Source organism: Sus scrofa, chromosome 11 (genome assembly GCF_000003025.6).
Source record: "Sus scrofa isolate TJ Tabasco breed Duroc chromosome 11, Sscrofa11.1, whole genome shotgun sequence".
Classification (NCBI taxonomy): domain Eukaryota; kingdom Metazoa; phylum Chordata; class Mammalia; order Artiodactyla; family Suidae; genus Sus; species Sus scrofa.
The window spans coordinates 16814506-16838573 of record NC_010453.5 but is presented as its reverse complement, the minus strand read 5'-3'; the positions used below and the strand labels follow the sequence as shown (position 1 = coordinate 16838573).

At 47.8% G+C, this 24068-nt stretch overlaps 1 protein-coding gene across 5 annotated transcripts in view; it reads left to right on the top strand.

The window, feature by feature from the left end:
* RNASEH2B (ribonuclease H2 subunit B) overlaps window positions 1-12775 on the top strand; it is an 86161-nt gene extending 73386 nt beyond the window's left edge. For all 5 annotated transcript variants that reach the window (XM_021065147.1, XM_021065146.1, XM_021065142.1 and 2 more), the window contains one exon: window positions 8033-12775. In XM_021065147.1, the coding sequence (XP_020920806.1) occupies window positions 8033-8065 (33 nt within the window). In that variant the 3' untranslated portion in view covers window positions 8066-12775. The remainder of the gene's footprint in view (window positions 1-8032) is intronic.

Here is a 24068-nt window from a genome sequence, read left to right as displayed (position 1 = left end):
ATCAGACTAGGAACCATGAAGTTATGGGTTCAATCCCTGGCCTCACTCAGTGGGTTGAGGATCCAGCATTGCTGTGAGCTGTGGTGTAGGTCGCAAACACAGCTCGGATCCCACGTTGCTGTGGCTGTGGTGCGGGCTGGCAGCTGTAGCTCCAATTAGACCCGTAGCCTGGGAACCTCCACGTGCTGCTAGTGTGGCCCCCAAAACAACAACAACAACAACAAAAACTTTTCTGTTCTTCACCCACCCCCCTTTTCTCCTCATCTTGGCGTCTTTTGTATGCCAGTTACTTGTATGCCAACCACTTGATGTCCCACAGGTCCTGTCACTGAATTTCTCTTTGTTTTCAATTTGCTTCTTCTTGTAGTTTCATTCTGTTTTGCAGTTAGTGAGCTTTTATTTTATATACTGGAATTTTCAGTCCTAGATGTTCCATTTGGTTCTTTTTATGTCTTCCCATTGTCTCCTCATTGTGCCTTCCTTCGGTAATTCACTGTAGTTAAAACGTTCTTGTCTTCTGGTTCCAACATCTCTGACATTTCTGTGCCTATTTCTGTCTTTTATTTTGTCTTTACTTTTATATTTTGAAATAATCTTAAAGTTACAGAAAAGTTGTGAAACAGTAAAGAGTTGAGTTTACCCTTCACCCCGCTAACTGTACATAAGCAGTACAATTATCAAAACCAGGAAATTTACAATTAATACAATATTATTAACCAATTGACCACATTTTGAACTTCATCTATTTTTACACTAATGTTTTTCTATTCCAGGATCCAATTCATCCTTCCATGTTGCATTTATTTTGCATATCGCTTTTCTTTTTTCTAATTTGTCTCTCAGTCTTTCTTAGTATTCTCATGACCTTGACACTTTGAGAGTAATGGCCAGTTATTTTGTCAAATGCCTAACGTTGTTTGAGATACCTTGAAATTGTGCTGTCCTGTTCCTCATGTGATCATTTCTTAATACTAATAACAGTAATACTAATAGCAACCCACACAGTATAGGATTTATGCGCTTGACACTATTCTGAGCATTTTACATATAACTCATTAATCCCCACAACAGCTGTGGATGTAGGGCAGGAGGCCATAGGAGCCAGAATAGGGACACCCAACCCCACAGGCAAGGGAAGAGAGAAAGGCTATTGAAACTTGAATTATCACCCCTCCTGAAGCTTAGCCCCTTAACAGCAGGAACAATGCACTGTTCAAGTTCGTGTCTTGTTCACTGCTGGGCAGAGTATGCAGTTGGTAAATGCTGGTACCTGGTAGATGAATAAATCATCTAACTAGTGTCCTCATTAGCTGAGACTTGACTTTTTTCCCCCCACGGGTCAAGGTCAGGATCTTAATCCCCCTTGGTCTTTCCAAATGTCTAAGCTATTCTCTGACCTTCTTTTGGGTCCCTGAGTATGCCATGCTGTCTCCACATCGGTGCCTTTGTGTGACTGGTGTGTCTTTTATCCACTTCCTCCAGAGCTTCACATGATTAGTCCCATCATGTCGTAGTTTAAGTCTTATCTTGAACGTCATTTTTTTAGAGAGGCACGTCCTGACCTTCCTCACCTACCTCCAACCCCCCGCAATCGGTCACTGTCCATCCCATCTTCCTGCTGCACCCTCTTCACAGACCCTGGCCTGACTGGGTCACCATGAGACCCACAGCACCTAACATGGGGCTGCGCAAAGTGGGCCTTCTATCAGGGCATGCGACAACGATCCGTCAGTCCATCTGCACGGGACGCCTCAGTGTTCCACACGCAGAAGCACACTGGGGCCCTTGGCAGCTTGCAGCTGAACTTTGAAATTCAGGGTTCACTCCCAGTGGGTTGCCTGGGTGCTCTTGAATTTGCCGTCCAAAGACATTTTCATACACTCATTCGTGACCTCCTTGTGTGGGCTTAATAGAAAGAAACAGATGTAATCTTCAACCTCTGCGGATAAAGCGCTGTGAATTTCCTTCTGTTGGTTGATTCAACTGCGTTCACCGTAGTCACTTTAGCTGGGTCAGAACATCTGAAGTTAGAGGACGTTGTTTGCACCTGTGGTGAGGTTAGTAAATTTGCTTTTACGTCGCATTTAGAAATTATTTATATCAAGCCCACGACCTAAATTATTGAAGTTTGAGGATAATATGTGGTCTATGTAAACGCCTCGCCGTCCCAGAAGTTTATATTTTTTCCAGCTTTATTAGGTATAACTGACAAATAAAGATGTATGTATATTTAGGTTATACAGTGCGATGTTTTGACATGCATCTGCAGTGTGAAATGATTATTACAACCAAGCTAACGAACACAGTTATCACCTCCCATATTTGCCGTGTGTGTGTGTTGTGTGTGTGTGTGTGTGTGTGTGTGTGTGAGAGAGAGACGGGAGCACGAAAGGTCTGATCTCAGCAAATCTCAAGTATACGATACAGTTTTATTAACTCCAGTCACTGTGCTGTACATTAGATTCCAGGAACTTTAAACAGGCGCTCACGTGACTTAGCTAGAGATTAAATGGGCATCTGGGAAGTCGTCACTTTTATAATCTCCCATGGTTTCCCGGGCTATAGGGATCGCACCCTTGCCACCGCAGTAAACCAGAGCCACAACCGAGACAATGCCGGACCCCCAACCCACTGAGCCGCTAGGAGCCCCTGTCTTCCATACTTGACTTTACCTTTGACGTCAAGATGACGTTCCTAACGTTACTTGCAATGTGAGCTGTGAACTAGGAGTTGAACAGTGGTGGAAGAATGAAACTAAAGGTGTCTCTCGGAGTTCCCATGGTGGCTCAGTGGTAAGGAACCTAACTAGGATCCATGAGGCCTCGGACTGGATCCCTGGCCTTGCTCAGTGGGTTGAGGATCCAGCGTTGCAATGAGCTGTGGTGTAGGTCGAAGATGCAGCTGCAGCTCTGACTTGACCCCTAGCCTGGGAATGTCCATGTGCCGCGGGTGCAGCCCTAAAAAGACAAACAAACAAATATATAAACATGTCACGCATTCCAAGTATTCTTTTGGGGAATAATATGAGGAACAAATCAATATGGGCTTACAGAGACACACTGTATATATATATATGTGTGTGTGTGTATATACACACACACACTGACATACAGACACGTGCGCATTTACACATAAGTACCCACAAACGTATATACATATTCACACACGCATACACATATATATCCTCTCCTTCTTTCAAATTCCTTGAAGAATTTCAGACGAGAGCCTTTTTAGACTTTATACACCAAACATTGGCGCACTGGACCTTACTCACCTCCTGTGGCCCACTCTTGCTCACATCATTTATCTTTTTGATTAATGTCCTGAGTTTAGAGAAAGCTTCCAGAAGTTTCTGCAGGCTCCAGAATCACTTGCGAACACACACAAGAGCCTCCGTCATTTTCGTCAAACCTCACGTATTTCTGAAACTCATCTCCGACCAGCAACATTCTTTCCTTTTTTGTGTCTGGTTTGTCTCCGACCTACATTTTCCTTGTACTCAGACTCTCAGGCTCTCCCATCTTCCAGGAGCTTCTCTGGTTCCACCGCCCAAGGAGATTCCCTTCCATCGGGTTTAACGTGGATGGGAGAGGAGCTGTGTTCCACTGGCCGGGGTCTGGTTTAGCGCTGTTGTCGTTTCTCACGCGGAGCCTTAGCCAGACACAAAGGCACTTGGGCAGGGAGATGCTCAGATGCACTCATTTACTACCTCAATATACAGGGTATTCATTTACTACCTAAATATGCATGCAAACCTATATCAGTGACAGTAAGCAGATGATGTAATCCTTAAAATTGCGAATGAAGTGAAAAATGACCAGCCAGATTTCAAACTGAACTAGAAAGTTTACTTTTAAAAAGTGAAATAGGGGTTCCCGCTGTGTTGAGATCAGCAGCATCTTGGGAACAAGTGTGATGCCGGCACGGCACCGTGGGTTAGGGATTCGGTGTTGCTGCAGCTGTGGCTTAACAGCAGCTTGGATCTGATCCCTGGCCTGGGAACGCCACATGCCATGTGGTGGTCAAAAATGAAGGGGAAAAAAAAGGGTAAATGAATTTGGTCGAAAAAGTCCAGTTCATTTCAAGGAGCTGGATTTAGACCTGGTCGTGATCCCAATCCCGCCCTACCTCTGACCCATGGACAAAGCACTGGCATGGCTGGCCTGGCGTCCTGGCTTCCATGGGAGATGAGGTCACTGGGTCGGGTCATTTATGTCCTGCCCTGGGGTCGCTGCTCCCCGGGAGCCGACCTCCGGTGTCACAGTCGAGAGGTTTGCTCTCAGATTAGCGTCTGTCCAGGGCGACCGTGTCTCAGGCCTTCCTCAGTCCTTAAGTGGATTCTCTCATCTGCTTCACTAGGAAGGAAATACACCAGCACTGGCTATTGTGTTCCTGGTACATATTTGTGTCTTTTCTTCTTTTTCCATAGATTACATTGACCTTGGCATGGAAAGAAATGCAAAGCACACAATTCCTGGAAAACAATTACAAAGACTGACAAAGTGCTTTGCAATTTTAAGCAATTTTCACATGCATTCCTGTGTTGAAAATCCTTGCAGAATCCATGTGGCATAATTGGTACTATCGCTCCCATTTTACAGTTGAAAAAATGTAAGGTCATCTTATTTGCCCAAGGTCACACAGCTAATAAATAACTAAGCCAGAACCTAAACTCAGGACTGCTGACTTCCAGACTCTCCGCACCAAATAATTCCCTTTTCCCAGAGCCCCGAACTGTGACTTTTGTTACATCCTAGGAAGTCACCCCTCGGCAGATTTAAGTCACCCCTTAGCCTCTTCACATAGGTTAGGACTGACTTTCTCTGTTCTTTCTTTGTGCCATGGGTTCTTCCTGTACCCATGGCAGGCAGAAGTTCCCAGGCCAAGGGTCAAACCCATGCCACAGCAGTGAGAATACCAGGTCCTTAACCGCTAGGCCACCAGGGAACTCTGACTTTCTCTATTCTTAAAGTTGATCTAACTTGACTAGCTGCCTGTATCACATATTTTTCCCCAAACAGCCCTTTCTCCAAGACTAATCCGAAATTTGGAGATCTCCAGAGTTAGCTGAGTTATACAGTTCAACCTCTTGGTGGAGGACAAGGAGCTCTGGTCAGAAAGGCAAGTGAAAGGCTCTTTTCTTTTTTTAGTGTCCTTGGAAGATGTCCACAGGCTTCGGCCTCGATGAATAAGGAAGAAATGATTAGACTCACACTCATTTTTTTTTTTTTAAATCTTTTTGGGGCCACACCCGCAGCATGTGGAGGTTCCCAGGCAAGGGATCCAATCGGAGCTGTAGCCACCAGCCTGCGCCACAGCCACAGCCACGCCAGATCCAAGCAGCGTCTGTGACCTACACCACAGCTCACGGCAATGCCGGATCCCTAACCTGCTGAGCAAGGCCAGGGATCAAACCCGTGTTCTCATGGATGCTGGTCAGGTTCGCTAACCGCTGAGCCACAGAGGAAACTCCTAGATTCATATACCTTTTAACACAAAGATTTATACACTTCTCCAGTTTATAGACTCCTCAGGGTCACCAGATGGACGAAAAGTGCCTGATGTTTAGTAACGCTTTACAGTTCGTACAGCAATCCCGTATCAGTCGTTAAATCCATCTTTACGACAATCCTCTAAGGTAGACGGGAAAGGGCTGTGGCCCTGTTTTGCAGATGGTCAGAGTGAGGTCACCCAGACTCAGTGGCCGAGCGCCCGCTGCCGCTCCACCCTGAAGCTCAGCCCTCTCTGCTCTTCGCCTCCCTGAGGTTTTTATCCTTATCATTGTGTGCATAGCTCTATGGCCATTTATCCTTCAACAGTCTTTTAATGGAAAGACTGGGAAAGTCAGAGTGATTCTGCTTCATCTTGCTCTTTTCCTAATGAATTCTGCAGGTCAATTTATCCTCAGCCGTGTGGGCCAGAATTCCAGGAAAGCTTCTGCTTCTACTTAGCTGGTGCATTTGCATGTCAAGTCTTTAATTCAGCTGTCAGCTCTTTTTTTTTTTTTTTTAACAGTACTTTCATTAGTAAATGGTATTTTGAGGGTCCCACACTAATCAAGCCGATTTGAGATGGGGCAGGAGGGAAGCCCCAAATGTGATTTACAGAAGAATCCTTGAGGATGTTAAAAGAATTGTTACCTTACACATGTGTTTTAGTCACAATGTGCAGAATTAGATTAGTCAAGGTATTAGTTTTTTGTTGGTTTTTTGTTTTTTTTGTTTTTTGTTTTTGTCTTTTTAGGGCCGCACCCACCTATGGCATATGGAAGTTCCCAGGCTAGGGGTCAAATCAGAGCTGTAGGGGAGTTCCCGTCGTGGTGCAGTGGTTAACGAATCCGACTAGGAACCGTGAGGTTGCGGGTTCGGTCCCTGCCCTTGCTCAGTGGGTTAATGATCCGGTGTTGCCGTGACCTGTGATGTAGGTTGCAGATGCGGCTCGGATCCCACGTTGCTGTGGCTCTGGCGTAGGCAGGTGGCTATAGCTCTGATTCAACCCCTAGCCTGGGATCCTCCATATGCCGCGGGAGCGGCCCAAGAAATAGCAAAAAGACAAAAAAAAAAAAAAAAAAAAAAAATCAGAGCTGTAGCTGCTGGCCTATGCCACGGCCTCAGCCTTGCCAGATCTGAGCTGCCTCTGCGACCTACACCACAGCTCATGTCAATGCCAGATTGCTAACCCACCACAGCTCTCGTGTCAACGTCTGATCGAACCTGCATCCTCATAGATACTTGTCAGATTTGTTTCCACTGAACCACGACAGGAACTCCAAGTTATTAGTTCTTTCAAAAGAAAAAAGCCAAAGAATAAGCTTAGATTCCCTGATTCTTTTAAGAACATATACGGAGTACCTGCTGTGTGCCAGATGTTGGTCTAGGCATTAGAAGTGCAGCTGTCCACATGGTGGACAAAAGAACCTGCCTTCGAGAAGTTTCTGCTCTAGGGGGCAGATAGATGGGTTGTCAAGTATTGTTGGGGGCTGTGGAAGAAGCCACAGGAAGGAAGACAGAGTCCTGGCAAGTGGCTGGTCGGGGAAGGTCTAACCTCTGTTGTTTTGTTTTTTTTGTTTGTTTGTCTTTTTTTGGCCATACCTGCAGCATGAGGAAGCTCCCAGGCCAGGGACTGAACCACAGCAGTGACAACACCAGGTACCTAACCCACTGTACCAGCAGGGACCTCCAGACCTCTGTCACAGCTCATCCGCATCATGGCATCAACATTTGATATCCATCAATATCATTTTTGATAACTTACAGCTCCGGAAAAAATTACATTTGAAATTGTCCTCAGCAAGAACCCAGCACTCAGGAGAACACTAGCTCCGTGGGGGTGTTAAGAACTACCACTTCCACCGGCAAGTCTCTGGTTTCTTACACACTGGATCTCCATAAGGGAAAGAGAAACAAAATAGTTTAAGGATTCTTCATCTTGGAGTTCCCGTCCAAGACCTCCAAGATGAATGATGGCTCAGTGGTGAGCGACCCCGACTAGCATCCATGAGGACTCGGGTTCGATCCCTGGCCTCTCTCCGTGGGTTAAGGATCCAGCGTTGCCGTGAGCTGTGGTGTAGGTTGCAGATGCAGCTTGGATCCCACATGGCTGCAGCTCTGATTCTAGCTGGGAACTTCCATATGCCACAGGTGCGGTCATAGAAAGAGGAAAAAAAAGAATTACTCATCCTAGAACCATTTTTTTCATGTGTGTCTTGTATTTTCATTTTTTTTTTCTAAACTGAAGGTGTCCATTCCATGAGTTTGAGCAACCTAACTTTATTCTGTATTTCCCACCCTTTGAACCCTGGAAGGAGAACCCCCTCTCTCCCACCCTCTGTCTGGGAACCTAACGTCAGCCCTAGAGTGAGGTCACCAACAGAATCCTCTTCCTGTGCCTGAGGGCTTCTCTTCAAAGCAACAATGCACAGCTGCCTTAGACCTCAGGACTAAGGCAGCCTTGCTTTTCTGTTCTGGAAGGTGCGTGCGGTCCCTGGGACTGTCCTCCCCAGGAGACAACATCTGTTTTCCTTTCTCTCTAGGTGGCAGCACAAAGACAGCAAAAGAACAAGTGACAGCAGGTGCACGCAAGGCTTGGCTACTTCTCGTGTAATTTAAGTCACTCCCAAAGGGCTACAACTTTTTCTTCTGCACTTTCTAGACCACCATCAAATGCCAAAAGAGGTATTTTAAAGGACTAACCAGGAATGCTTTCTCTCTGTGGTCAAGACCACCAGTCCCTTCTCACAGTGGCACCTCCCCCGAGGCGACTCTGTCCTGTACCTAGGAAGCTCCCCAGGTGGGAGCCTGCCCCGAGGATGTCAAGCCAGCCACCCCTCTGCCCCAGCCAGGGCTTGGTAGATGCAAACTGCTCCATTTGGAGTGGGTGCACTGAGTTCCTGCTGTGTATAGCGCGGGGAACTCTATCCTGTCTCTTGGGACAGACCATGATGGAAGATAACATGAGAAAAAGAATGCATAGATACGTGTGCATGACTGGGTCACTGTGCTGTACAGCAGAAACTGGCACAACACTGTAAATCAACTATAATTTTTAAAAATCTTTTTTAAAAAGTGTGGATTGTCACAGTCTGATGCTTCAGACTTCAAAACATTGGGCAGAGAAGGCTCATGGGGAAATTCGGGTCATTTCTTAAGCCTGACCCTGTTGGCTCGCTCTGCTTTCCTGGGGTCAGGAGAGCACTTTTAGGGTTGCCCATGGTGACTGTAAATACTTGACTCCACCCTAAAAGCTCTGACAGTCCAAGTTTCTACCTTTGTTTAAAAAAAAAAAAAAAAAAGACAGCCTGACCTTTCTTTACTCCTTATCAATTTGGCAACTTCTGGTTCATAACAACACCTAAACATGTGCGTTTTATGATCTGCTGGCGTTGTAAACATGGCTTCATTTTTAAAAGATCTGTCCAATATGTGCATCATTATTATGTCAAGAGAGGGCGTAAGGTACGCAGGGAAGTTAGAGGTAGATGCCGAAAAGCAACTTTGCGGGGAATTCTCACGCTCAGCGAGTATGTTTTAGGGGACAGGGGGAGGTTTTGTGCAAACACGTCCAGGAGTTTGCGCCAACGCATCAGCTTGACATCAGGGGACTTGGGCAGAAGCCACTCGGGCGCACGTCGAGCATTCGAACGGGACCCCTCTTCTTCGGGAAGTCATTCCGCTTCTGATTCTCTAACTCCGTTGGGTAAGCAGGTTCTGGAAAGTACTCTGTCTTTTTTTGGACACACCTCCGTTCACACTGTGACACTGTCATGACCCTGCAGGGCCTTTCGAGCTCCCGCACCTCAGCGGCTGACGGGGTGGTGAGGTTGTGGGGCCTCCTGTCTCCAGACCCCAGGTCGGGGGGTCCGTTGTGGAAATCCGGATGCGAGCCACTCAAGAGGGAGCTCCGCAGAGATGACCTGTTTGAAAGCCACGCCGTGGGGACGGGTCAAGAGCTTGACCCGGTTCAGCATACGCTTGTGGAGTTCAAGTCCGGCTTGTTCTGCCTCCCCCTGCACAATCCCAGACGCTGTCTGTGGAGGTCCGTGTACATATATTTTGGACCAAAGCAACTGCTGATGCTGGATTGCTATGAGCGTGTTCTGTGTCCTCCAGTAAATCCATTCTCCATCCAGGACCACATCCCAGGACCCCCATCCCCTCCTCCAGGAAGGCGTAGCCCGGGAAACCTGCACGGGCGCCCGGCTCCCGCCTGAGCTCCCCCCGCCACCGCCGCCTTGAGAAGGGCTTGGAGCAGCTCTGTGTCTTTGCGTGGCTCACCCACCACTCGCTCTGGCCCTGGCCACCCCTTCCTCCCCCACTCGACACACACACACACACACACACATGCGCTCATTGCCTCAAATTTAATCCAGCCCTTGGTGGCCTAAGCTTCGGGATACCGATGACACCTCAGTTGTCGCTAGAAGCCCCCTCTACCTGTGCCCCAGCTCCATAGTCCACTGGCCTCTGAATGTTGAACAAATACGAACATTTAAAATGTAACACACCTGAAATGACACAAATGTATTATTTTTTTCCTTACGCAAGTCATTCATGATGCTTCCTCCAAAAGTTAAAAAGGCAAAGTCAAGGCTGTCCCCACCGCCACCAGGGTTCCTCTAGGTAACTGTAGCCCCAGCCCTGAAGGAGGCCCTGGTCACAGTTGCCCAGGTTCCAACATCGGGTCCCGATCCTTCCTCTCGCCGGCAGCCCCAGGTCGCTTTTCATGCACTCGACCTCCTTGTTTTATCCAAGAATCCAATCCTATTGGTTCGCCCTTTAGAAATGCTTCCCGGCACAGGGATGCCCCCCAGGCCTTTCCACCTGATGGTCCAGGGCAGCACCGCGTGGCCCGGGTCTCTCCGCAGAGCCGCCCGCGCCTCCCGCGTTGCACACTCAGCCCGCGCGTCCCTGATGCACAGATGAAATGAGATGCTCCTTCGCTACCAAATGGTCAAGGACTTAGAAACAGCCCTGCTGGCAGCCAGGAGCAGAGGCTGGAGGTGGGAGCTGCTGATGAGCATATAAAAAGGTGCCGCTTCCAGGGAGGCCAGCTTGGAACAAATGCCAAAAGCTTTCAATGTCCGCACTGCCTTTGCTTCAGCAACTCCCACTGTTGGAAACACAGGCCTAGGAAGTCACCCGGAGGGTGCACCCAGAGCTGCCTTAGAGTGTTTGCTGCAGAAGCCCTATGCATGGGAAAAGACTGGGAAAAACCATTTTGGAGAGCTGAGGGAAATGATTTTTAAAAATTGGTATTCAAAGTATTAAGTAATTTTATCTCTCTCTTTTATCTTTTTTTTTGTGTTTGTCTCTTTATGTTAGAAATGTTCAATGACAAACATATTACTATTAGTGCAAACATAATAATCTTTAAAAAAACTCCGTTGATTTTTTTCTTTCATGATTATAATTTTTTTAAATGTTTGAAATTAAGTGTCTTGGAGGAAGAACATAGATTCTTACTGCTGCGTGCTTAGTATTCAAGGGTATGTGTTTAGCAGATTCTCTAAGTAACCATACAGTTGCTCCTCTGTCCTCAAACCTTTAAGGATTTCGGATCCTTACTATTGATTCCTTGGCTCCCTTCACCCAGTCAAAAATATATGTTTTGCTTTAAATTGTGTGCATTGGACATGTACACAGATGGTGAAATTCATTTTGCTTTAAGATTTACTAAGAGCCCCAGAAATTCGATGCAAATGCTCTGTGATATTTCCCACAACCAGATCTGAGAATGACCGCGTCTGTCTACAAAACTGAGGTGAGTAAAAACAGCAAAAACAACAACCATAACTTTAGTCTCTCTTACTAAAGAGCGCAGAGGCGATAATCTCACAGTTGCTGCTTTTCAGCCTTCTCTGCAGATAGTAACCAAATTACCCTGCTTCGTGGTTCGAATGCAAGTCCTGTCCATTGCCCCCCACACAAGTCCCTGCTTCCGTTCAGAGGGTGTTTTTGCTTTTCTGCTTTGCTCGTTAGGGCTGAACGAGCATATGGAAGTTCCCAGGCTGAGGGTCAAATCGGAGCCACACCACAGCCACAGCAACACCAGATCCAAGCCATGTCCTCATGGATACTAGTCAGGTTTGTTCCCTCTGAGCCACAGCGGGAGCTCCTCAGTCCAGACTCGCTGTGCTTTCTCACTGCTCTTGGGAGGAAGCCCCACGTCCTCCCCGTGACAGGCAAGGCCTTTCCAGCCACAGCCCAACCCTTCCATCTCGGTTACAGCCACACTTCTGGCTCCACGGCCATTAGACCTGCTGGTTCCTCACCTGGAATGTTCTGCAAGCCCCTGCTAATTACCTAAGTGCTGATCTTCCCAAGGCGACTACGGTGGCCATTGGACAGCCCTAGGGCGGCTCCTTGACCTTCCAGGCCAGGTCAGACCTCTCTGCGGCAGCTTTTCCGGCACCCGGTCCCTTTCCCGGAACTTTCACAGAGACGTGCTGAAATCTGCAGGCATGACGATCAGACAGTGTTTCCCTCTGTGATGACACAGCTTCAGGAAAGCAACGACCCATGCAGCTTAGCCTTTCTGCAGGAAAGAGTTCACAGCAGGCCCGAGACCCCCGTCCTGGCCTTGCTACGTCAAGGTTGTCCCTTGGCTGGTGTCTGGGAACAGGTCCTTACGCTGAGATGCTCAGAGCAGCCACAGAAGCCAAACCGCACAAACACTGTGGTTTATGCTGAACGCCTGCTTTGCCTCTCGGGCTCTGGAATTTCAGGACGCACTGGCCAAGGTGTGCCCAGGTGACCGGCCCCCAGTAAGACCTTGGGTGAGGTCTCAGATGGGCTCCCCGAGCAGAAGCTGCGTGCACGGGGCCTTGTCTTCACTGCGGGGTGCAGGCTGTGTGACCCCTCTCGGGAGTAAGCCAAGCAGGAGCTCGAGGAGGCCAGCCCCTGAGGCCTGCCCGCTCCGCCTGCTGCCTTCCCCTGGCCACTCGGCAGTGTCCCTGCTACACGGGCGTCATAAATCCTGGCTGTGAACCCAGCTCACGCCGACTCCTGTGAGGCCTTGCAGCAAACATCCAATGGGCGAGGGGCCTTGCTCAACACGCCACTGTAGCCCCAGAACCTTGCACAGCATCTGACATTTCATAAATGATTTACTGCCTATTTTTGGAAATGCAAATGACCTCAGAGGACGAGGGCTAAGTCTATCCTGTGGAAATTCTCAAAAGAACTAAGAAATACGACTTAACTACATTCTAATGACCCAGATAAAGAATGTGCATACATCTGAAAAAGGCAGAATAAAAAATGATTCCGGAAATGTAGCAACGTCAAAGGCTGGCCAGAGTTCTTTCTCAGGAATGTGGGGGGTGGAGGGGTGGGAAGCGGGGGGGGCCAGGACCTTCACCCCGATGCCGTTTCCGGCTTTCCTGCCCCCTCCCTCCCTCTCCACGCTGTCCCTTGTCAGCCAGTTGGATCGGCTGGAGGGATGCTCAGTATTGGGAGCTGAGCAACTTTAGAATCATCTGGAAGCTTTAAAAAAGACTGATGATAGGCCCACCCCTAGAGATTCTGATATCATTGAGATTTGAGTGTGCAGCCCCTCCTGATACCCCCCCTCCCCTTCCACCCCCCCATCTCCACCTCAACAATCATTTTTCACAAGGTCCAGGCTCCCACACAAGGCCCATCTTTCTTGGTTTTGGAAGATTTCCTAAAATTTGCTTTCTTCCCTCATGGCCTCTAGGCAGGCGCACTGATTGGAGGAAAGAAAGGACACCTTTTATCTCAGCAGCAGAGGAGGGGAGCCACTCAGACAAGCAGGCGGAACTGAAAACCATCAAAATCAGAGCAGGTCACCAAGACCATCTCGATGGTGCAGAAGCAAGTCGTTCCTGAGAATGTTTTGAACAGCGATCGGCTGTCTGTCCCCCCCAACCCCTCAGCTGCCCGCTCCCCCCATGCATGCCTGACTGACCGTAAAATGAAGTTCATTGGACTCTTTGGTGAGAGCTCATTATCCGCAATGAGGGCACGTGTCATTTGCTGTCTGGGGACGTCTCTCCTCCAGGACATGCCAACCCATGCATGGCCATCTTTTTGACTCTTCTCTGGGGAAGGCATCCGCTGAGATGCATCAGCGTTAACTGGCGGAGCTGTGGTTTCTCCCTCCGCGGCCGCACCCAGCAGCGCTGCTCTGGGAATTCGGGCACCGTGGGTAGCACATTGGGTGAGGAAGTTTATCCAGGTCTCGAAAGTCAGCAGAGGCGTTTGGCTTTGAAGTGCATGCAAACGCAGGCTCTCACACCCAGCACAGGAGCCGGAGAGCGAGGGCGGGCTCCGTGGGGGGCGGCCTGGGCTGCAGTGTTTGGTCAGGCAGGTGTGGCCTGAGGCAAGGCCCAAAGACGCAAGAGAATTAACGGTGCGCTCCTACTGTGGCCCTTTGCTCAGAAGGGAAAGTAGAGAGAACTCCTGAGGCAGCCTCAGCTCTTCAGAGGATCCCTTTGGGAGAGAATTTCACTTGTCCTCTGCTCGGGGCTGTGGCCCAGAGATGACCGTGGAAATGCCAAGATAGACTGGGGTTAGAAGCTCCACCCCCTGGGAGAACCCACCAGGGGTGGCCAAGAGGCCGGGGAGGATGTGGCCTGTCCAGGGGCCCTGGGGTGGGGAGGCCCAGGCGGCCAGGAGCCAAGGCAGGAGACCTCACCTTCCCAGGTGCTGAGAGAGGCATCGACTTTCAAAGCCCTCAGGTGGGTTTTCCGTGGTTAACCAGCCCCGCAGAGGTAACTAATCACTGAATAGACACGAATCATGGTGTGGTTCATTTATCTTCCCAGTGAATACTTTTCAACACAGGCGTGTTCATTTCCAAAGAATAAAGACTTGTAAAAAGGCTAGTGGAGTTTATGGCTGCAGGAAACTGGCTCCCAGGTTGCTCTGCTGACAGGTTTATAAGGCCAAGGAAGTTCATAAGGTAAAGTGAATTTTAAGGAAATGAATTTTTAGGAAATGAACTTTTAACCTTTTTTAAAAAGAACGAGTACCAAGGTTATTTGCATCAGTTTCATTAGTGAACAATAAAAAATGGTCTAAGTGCCATATATATATATATATATATATATATTTTTTTTTTTTTTAATGCAAGCAAAACACCTAAGGGTTTCGTTTGTCTTGTTTTTCAGACACGATCTGGGTAAAAGATGCCTGGGATCTTCGAAGATAGCGATTTGGTCTATTTTTACAGTGGATGACGTGCCCGCATAGCTTTGTTGAGGTCTTAGTCAATGAGCGCAGTGCCCAGAGCATGGCTGGGCGGGCCGGGTGTGGTCCCCTTCATACAGCCTGGATTTGGCCGTCGGGGGGCTGAGAACCGAGGGGACCCTGTTATTTTGGTTGCATTCAGGATTAGGCACTAAACCAGTACGTAGTAAAAGTATCCAAAGGCCTGGTTTTTAGGTAATTGCCGTGGAGACGGGAAGGGAGGGGACGGGAAGTATTAGGGCAGCCCCCGCCTGGGAGGCAGGACAGGCCTCCACGCCTGCAAGAGGTGCTCTGGGAAGGCCAGGCGTTCCAGTGAGGCTCTGTCACCCCGAGTAAGGGCTCCACCTCGAGCCCCTTTACCGTGCCTCTAACGTGGGGCTGGTAATGAAGAGGTAGGAGGTCGATGGGCCCCTGGGCTGAGAACAGCTAGGCCTTGTTAGGCCAAGTAAACCGGGCTTTGTTTCTTTGACACGACAGGAAATAGTTGAAGGAGCTGAGCTCATTGGGCGTAGAGATAAGATGACCGCTTCAGTCACTCCTGGGTCAAGGAGACAGACCTCCCTACTTAGACATGTGCAGTAAGACTCCTAGGGTCAGAACAGGAGGGGGTGCCAGGCCGTACTAAGCCCTAAAACCTTCCCGGCACCCTTTGCTCTGGAAGCCATCTTTGCCAAAAGATGCGCACACTTGTTGGGGAGGGTCCCATGGCCAGGAGGTGTGAGAATTCAAACAAGATAATTGGCTGGAGGGCCCGTCATGGCGCAGCAGAAACGAATCTGACTAGAAACCATGGGGTTTCAGGTTCCATCCCTGGCCTCGCTCAGTGGGTTAAGGATCTGGCGTTGCTGTGAGCTGTGGTGTAGGTCGCAGATGTAGCTTGGATCTGGTGTTGCTGTGGCTGCGGTGTAGGCCGGCAGCTATAGCTCTGATGGGACCTTTAGCCTGGGAAATTCTATATGCCCTGGGTGCGGCCCTAAAGAGAAAAGACAAAAAAAAAAAAAATGAAAACAAAAAAAACCCAAGTAATTGGCTATAGGCAAACACAGACCCGGAAGAATTGTCCTATATGGGTGATTTAAGTCACCTCTCTGGCACACTCCTCACTGAGGGGGATGCCCGCACCCACACTCCTCTTTAGGGTGTGTATTACTTCTTTGCTTCTGACTTAAAACTACTCACTCCTCTGAGTGCTCTCCCACGTGTTGTATCCTGACTCTAACAATAAAGTTTATATGTCTTTTCACAGTCTTTGCCTCCTTGACACATCTTGCTTTCAATAAGAGCAAGAGTCAGGGCAATTCTGCGTCTACCCTCTAGTTCGTCTACTGGCTAAGAGTCCTGGTTTTCATCCAGGCTGCCCAGGTTCATTGCCTGAGCAGAAAATATCTCATTCCAGGCCGTCACCCACTGCTGTCGCTCCGAGATCAATAACATCTGCAAAGTTCCCGGCACGGAGCCAGGCACAGGTCATTTCTCTCAGTTCTCCACTTCCCATGGCAGGGCCCCAAACTGTTCCCCCATCCAGGTATCCTCAGGTATCCACGTATTCATCCCTCACAAGTAAACCCTGCGTCGTCCACTCTGCCTTCAGGCTTTAGAGAGCCTTTCCCTTCATGGAAAATAGGACAAGATGACTTGCCCAAAAGATAAACCAAGAAAATACCCAGAATACTGCAAATCCGAAACCAGGGCTGATCATCCGTGAAATCCATTGTACCCTAACCTGTCTTCACCCATCAAGGTCATTTCAGTTGCTACTACCAGAGACACGTGCGTGTCCTCCAAGAAGCACGGAGCCTAAACAAGGTGTTTGCTCAAGTCGTCTTCCAGAAACGTGGCGTCACCTGTGTTTCATTCCAGCTGAGCCACTTAAGGCTGGATAGGACCCCAGGCCCTCCAACCGGGCCTGCGCGAGTGTCCTCCAGGCCACCTCTTGACGTCAGAGGGCCCGTGAACTCCACCCTCAGGCCAGGCCAAGGGCCTGCATTTTGAAAGCGCAGAGGCCTGTAGCTGGTTAGCTTGTGCAGAAGGACAATTAGCGCAGCTTTTCTCAATCGCCTTTCCCCGCCCCGCCCACGCCCGGACCGCCCTCCTGCTTTGGTCTTTTTCCCATAAATACCCGCGGCGCCGGCCTCCGGGGCCCGCACGTCTGAGCTCACGGTTCTGTGCGCTCCCCGCTGCTCAACCTCTGTGCCTCCGCCTCCCGCTTGCAGAGTGTCGGGTAGCACAGGCCTGGCTCTGTGGCCAACCTCCCTATCGCTTCAAGATTTCTTCTCTGTTCTGTCCCTTGCTCTTTTTCTTAAAAAGATTTTTAGGATGAGCTATTTCGGTCTTAGGCTCTTTAAGAAAACCTGACGTCCTAACGTAGTTAGGAAACTTGAAGACTTAATGTCAGTTTGTGGGATGAAAATGAAAATGGGGTGGGGGGAGGAATCTGTCTTTCCTTTTCAACTCTTTGAAGTGGTAGAGAACAAGAGGAAAATAAGGAATGAAGATGAAATTCCCGTTTATCAGCTAAACGTAGGAAGGCGTTAAAACTCAGAAAAACAAAGTGGGGGGAAAAACTTCAAGAAGTGGGGGGGGGGTGTAACTGCGGAAATGGGACTCGGGCATTTGTGACGGCCGAGGGGAGAAAGAGGGTCTGGATCTCACGTTTACCGCAGAGGGGAACGTACTAGTGGGGGCAGCAAAAAATTCTGGGTGTACTTTAGCTGCAGAAAGTAAAGGATTTTCTAAGAAGTTCACGCTTGTAAGGAACATGCTACCTATCGGGAGCAGGGGAAAGATGCTCTTTAAAAACCCCTTTAGGCTGCTTCTCTTTTCTGGCTGGCAAGAATATATCTAGAACCATCTGAAGACCCTAGTTCATAAGGAGAACCTCTACTAGGTTGGGAGGTGGCCCTGCGGACATGTGGTCCAAGAAAAATCCACCTGCCTCAAAAGGTTGAGAGGCCAAAAACTGAAGTTATTTCAAAGATTCGAGAAATAAAGATTAGGGAAGGTAAATGGCAGATAAACATGTCGCCAGAAAGCAGCTGAAAGCAGTTTAGTGTTTGCTACAAACGTCAATTACTTGCCTCTACAAAGCAGAGATGCAGTAAGTGGTTGGCAGCTGTAATAAGACAAAGAGACTACGTGTGAGCTGGGGAGGCCCAGGGTAGAAGTGGGAGGAAAGAAACTCGAAGATGAACCAGGAAAAGAAACAAAACTTAAGTGAGGAACTTGGGTGACCAAAGTGAGAAAAGCCAGCCGAACAAAGTAGATATGGGGAAGGCCTAATAAACAGATGAAAAGCGAGCAAAACATACAGAGACCTGGTAACAATCGTACAGTTCAACTTAAATACTGATGCAGAAATATGGAACAAAATCTCAGATGCAAGCAACTCAAAGAATACAATGTGACAAAGCAGGGCTTATTCAGTGCAAAAGGTTCAATAGCAAGTCTAATATGCGAGTTCACCGTATTGATGATCAAAGAAATATGTACTTTAGATGCTTAAAACTGAAAATACATTGATGTAAACAATTCAGTGGACTAGGAACAGATGTGTGGTTCTCCCACGTAAACCAAGTTGAAAGCCAACGTTACCTTTAAAGGAGAGAGACCAATGGCATTCCTACTAAAGTCAGGAGTAAGATTAAAATGCTATAAACAGAAATGAGAGTTGCAGAAACTGCAAAGTTACAATTTGTATGCTTGGATAACCCAAAAGGATCATTTGAAAAAGCTCACGAAAATATTTCAGGCTTAACAATCACTTTCAAGAACTCTCCTGAATCTAAACTCGTTAAATACAATGCAAGAGAAGGCTCTTTGACACTTAACATAACAATGAAAAATGCTGAAGTAACCAAGGCTGAATCTAAGCAATGTTGCAAGTCAACATGTAAATTGATTCTGAAACACTTGAAAGCCTTAAATGCAAAGGTAATACCATCTTCTTGCATAAACTGAACTTCATAAAGATGTCAAATCTCCCCTAGTGAAATATCCCTGTGTGTAATTCCACTTACATGCTACAAAGATAATTTGTTACTAGTAACTGTATTCATCAGAACAAGTGAATCAAAGATTAAATGTTAAACTTGACTTAATTCTTGAGAGCAAAAGTCAACAGACCAAAATCCGAAGATAAGTGGGGGGAAAAAAGTTGTGCCTCCTGTGACGTAGAATGACTTTCTAGAAACTGATACGTAAAAGAATAGAAAAACGGGCAAGGAAACGTATGCTTGACATGAATGGGAATCAGGGCAAATTCACTTCTTTGACGATGTTCAGCTCTGGGAACTTTACTTGCAACTGCATAAAACGATGTATAGGCAAGACTATTCATTACATCTTTTGAAGTCAAAGTTCGCAACGACCTGTAAGGGGCTAACTAAATCGTGTAGCTGCAAAATGTGTTACGGTTATCAGTTGCTATGTAACAACCTCAAAATACAGAGGTTAAAACACTGTATTCTCTCTCTCTCTCTGGTCCATGCCATGGGGTGATGGAGCTCAGCTGGGCGCTTAGGAATTCTCAGGGCGAAACAGATAATAGTTGATACCAATCATCTGAAGTCCCTACTGTCGTCATTGGCTATGTCTGGGGTGTGAGCTAGAATGGAAGTAGCTGGGGACCCCCTAACAATCTCTCTGCAAGGTCTCTCTACATGTACTGCTTTGGGCTACCTCCTAGAGCGGAGGCTTCCTGAACCTCAGACCTCCCTCCAAGCACCTGCCCCCCCCCGGGGGGGGGTTGGCAGGAGGTGGGAACAGACCGTTTCTTCACCCCTGCGAAGCCAAGCCTCGCTTGCTCTGTACTGTTGGCCAAACCAAGTCACAAAGGTCACCACACGGTGAAGAATCCATCCACCTCTCAAATGGGCAGAGGAGTGCATGGAATTTGGGCCTTTCTTAATGTGCCACGTAAACATGCAATTGTGAAAAATGAGGATACTCCCTATTACATGGGGAGAAACTCGAATTCTATTAGGTTAAAAAGGCTTTACACTGGTTTCCACTAAGCTTATCTTCTGAGTAACACAGGAAGTGGGGAAATAGAAACATGTGTTGACTTTAAATATAAAACAAGCAAAAATGACACAAGCGATGAGTGTACAGGTGCAGACATACCATAATTTACACCTTTTTTGATCTTTAAGGTGAATTGAAGAAAAAATACTTGAATCTTTTAAAAAAAAGCAGTTCTGAGGTTGCTCAACCGCACTCCTTTCCTCAGTGCTGGAGCTGCTTGGGAAGTAATAGTCCTATTTGTTAGAACCCTACGGGTTTCCAAGGAATCTCTAGATTTTACCTCCACAATAAGAGAAATCAACCCCAAAAAACCAGTCCAACCAGAAAACCATGTACAGCTGATGGCCCCCACTGGTAATACAGCCTACGAATTAACTCGTTAGCACTGGCCTGAGGCTATGGACAGGGTTCACCCCCCCACACACCCCTTCTGGTCCCCACCCATCATTGTCAAACACAAACTGCTATTTGAAATGCAATTTAAAGTGTTAAATTTCAGAGAGGCTAGCCAGCATTGTGCTGACTCATGAATAGAATTGTTAAACATTTGGGAGTGTCGCAGGCCATTCGTGAAGCCATTGGTAGCTTAAAATGAACAGAGTGGCTGATAAATTGAGGTTGCCCTGAGTGATAAACACTGGGACACACGGTAGAGAAGGAATCTCAGATGCTTCTTGCTTTATTCCAGGTGATTAGTGGCACCTGAAAGTAGTATTGGCCCCATCAGTGAGATGGGGTTTCCACTTGTTGCCTATTTCTCTAAGAAGCCATACAGCGGTATAAGGGTTTTGTAACAGTTAACACTGATGGCACCGCTAATGGGCAAGGCACTGCCTGCTTTGGGAACGTCATCTCACTAATCATTGTAGCTTTTTGAGGAAGGCACTGTGAGCTTGGCCTTGACAGAAAATTGAGTCAGAAATAGACGACGATTTGTACCCGCCAATGAGCTGCAGAGCCAGCCTCCAAACCCGGTGGCTCAGCTCCAGTGCCCGGTCGTGTAAACAGCTTGCTGGAAATGCACTGCATCATGAGGATAAAACCAACCACATGAAGGAGGAAAAGTCGCCCAAAACTCTAGTTCCCCAAGATGGCCATTATTAAGGTTTTGATGTAAGTCAGCGGCTTTCAGCTGTGTTTTCACCTCAACCCATCTGAGGACTGGCTCAGTCTGAAGATTTTCTCAAGGGTATGGCGATGGGAATCTGAGAAATCCCACGTGGTTTTCATGTCTGCCCACTGTCCCCTCTTAATAAAGGAGGTGGCTTTTCAAAGTTCCTGCTGCCCATGGTCAAGTGGAGAGAAGTTTGGTGCTTTATTGGAGTGGTTCTTGGGCCCTTTCCTGCCCTGTGGCATCCCTGCTGACGTATCCACACCTCATTGGCCGGCAACTTGCTTTACTTGGCCTAAACGCTTAGGCGTTAGGGAGCTAGGGTCAGAGTCACAGGCACAATCTGCTCTCTGAGGGCCTGGTTAATAGTCAAATACCAAACATATCTTTCTGGAAGCATTGGGTCAAAATCAATTGAGTATGCCGATCACCGTTGACTTCAAAAAAAGTCACGATCCTAAGATTAGAGTATTTTCAAGTAAATGTGGTAAAAGAGGGGGAAAGTAGAAGCCATTCCTTTTTAATCAGAGGGTGTTTTTAAAATCTTTTTTCCATCGTAAGTTGATGGCAACAAAGATTGTGTGGTTTGCTAAGCGTGATTCTGTTTTGAGGAGGTTAAACTGACTACTGGCTGTATTTCTGATGTTCATTACTGGTCACGGTCAAATGAGTTGACAGCTCAGGTTTAATGAATTATCTCTGCAAATTTGGGCATCTTGAACTTTGCAAAATGACATTTGTTGAATCTAGGCAAGTGTTAGAAATTTCTCAAACCGACTTTTCTTTTGACCAAATGCTTAATTTAAAACTTTGTGGAATCATAACTTTATTTTGTGGAATGGATATGGTAGGCCAGTAACTGACCATGGACATTGGCCACTTGCATCACGTTAGCTATGACTTGTATTTTCAGGCTATTAACCTCCATTTTCAGTTCTTGATCTAAAATTTTTTATACAGTCCTGATTTTTAATTGGTTTTCCCACTTTGTCCACTGACTTTTTTCATCTGAGTCATTAATGCTCAGCCTCTACGGAACGAGGCCTTGCTGTGATGGCAGGTGACTCTGCCTGGCCCATTGCGTGCGTGGGATAGGGTTGAGTAGTCCATTCTTAAGTCTCCTTTGTGCTTGTCACTTAGGTTTTCAGTACTTTTTAACTCGGGTTTTTTGTTTGTCTTTTTGCTATCTCTTTGGGCCAGAGGTTCCCAGGCTAGGGGTCGAATCGGAGCTGTAGCCCCCAGCCTATGCCAGAGCCACAGCAATGCAGGATCTGAGCCGCGTCTGCAACCTACACCACAGCTCAGGGCAACGCCAGATCCTTAACCCGCTGAGCAAGGCCAGGGATTGAACCCACAACCTCATGGTTCCCAGTCGGATTCGTTAACCACTGTGCCACGACGGGAACTCCTTAACTCAGGTTTTTATTGAAGAAACATGAATAACACTTTGCTTCAATACAAGTTTAACACTTTGAAACGGAACGGGTTCAATAGAGATGGGAAAAAGTCCAAATAATTTTTCCATGTGCAGAAACTTTTTTTTCCTAACATAAGACAAAGCTGATGCTCTAAAAGCTTTTGACTCTCCTGAAGGTTTCCGGCCCTTGAATAAGATCAAACGAGTCGTGATGGGACGGGGCTCCGCTTACCAAGCTGCTGGTGGATGTTTTCCTCGGCCCTGCTTTGGTTGGGGTATTCTCTGCAGTGGGGGAGCCTCAGGGACCCTACACATTAGCAGTTTTTGAGACCGCATTAGAGATGCCTACATAGATCCATGATCATTTGCTGAAATTTTCTAAGAAAAACCTCTTCTCTTTTTCTCACTTCCAAGTGGAACCAGCTTTCGTCTAGTCCAAGGGAGTGACGTCCAGAGTTATGGACCAAAGCCTGCTCTGGGGTCTTCTTCCATGAGAGATAAGAGCAATGGCCAGGATTTGGGAGCGCTTTTTGGTAGTATAGATGGATTTCAATCCAGTTTGGGACACATCAAGTAAACCTTGCATGTTTCAGGCGCCAAATGAACCATTTGATTAAACAACTGGGTATTGGCGGCGGGGCGGGGGGCGGAATTCAGTCCTAAGCCTTTATTTCACGTTTCTCCTGTCGACTCTAACCCTATGCATCTGACGTGGGTGCTTTGAGTATCTCCCTGTTGAAACAGTAGGAGGGTACAACCTAGCGGCTGAGCACTAAGCCCAGAGTTGGGTGGGGGCCAGACCTGAAGCCCAGTTTTTCCACTTAACCTCTGTGCTCATTTTCGCATCTGTAAAGTGTGGGTAGTCACGGCACTTACGAGGCTAGAGCCTGTGGCTGGCGCCTGGCACATAGATACTGGACCAGTGGCAGCCACGGTAATATCACCACCCGAGTTGCCAGCTGAGCGCCTCTGTGTTCAACACAGAAGGACCAGAAGCTGCTCCGCAGTGGGCACCCCTCTTCTGGAGCCCTCTGTGTGGGGGAAGCGAAACAGGAGAAAATGCCCTGCGTTTGAAAAAGACGCTTTGCAGTGGGAAACGGGAAAGCACGCGCAGAGTGGCGCCCACCTCTTTGCACACCGATGGGTTTTCCGATGCCTCTTTTTTGCTTTTTCAAGGATGAGTTAAGCAGTTCGTTGACATATCATTATCACATTTTGAAGTTAAACAGCCACAGGATCTATGAACTCTCATCACGCAGTTAATTATTCCTGGATTTCTCTGAGCTCTTGAAACATACTCTATTTATTTAACCATCCCCTGGGAGCGCTGGCTGCCTTTGTCCCTGTGACACCGCCAGTGGTGTCAAACCTCTGCCTCTGTCAGGTTTCTCCATGTGGAGCGTAATTGCCTGATTTCCATTTGAAAGTACAGCCCTGACGTTACAACCACAGAGACCCACCAATGAGCACAATGCTGTCCTGACACCTACAAGGGGACGGGGGCGAGGGGGGGCCTGGTGCCATAATAAATGTGCTCCAGATGAATGCTCGCCTTCAGAGGGACCAGGTCTGAGTTTACAGCTGCAGATGAAGTGTTCCTCGAGAACAAAAAACAGAATAAAGAAAAAGAAAGCAACAGATTAGCATCAGCGTGAGTCTGGTGGAGCCAGATGGCTCCGTGGAAGCGGCGCTTTGCCGCTTTCTCCCAGTCACTCTGACCGGCAGACAGCGAGTGTGCTCAGGGGGGAGAAAAATGATCTCATGCCTCAGCCGGGCACGTGATTCGCCTCTTTCTCTCTCTCACAGC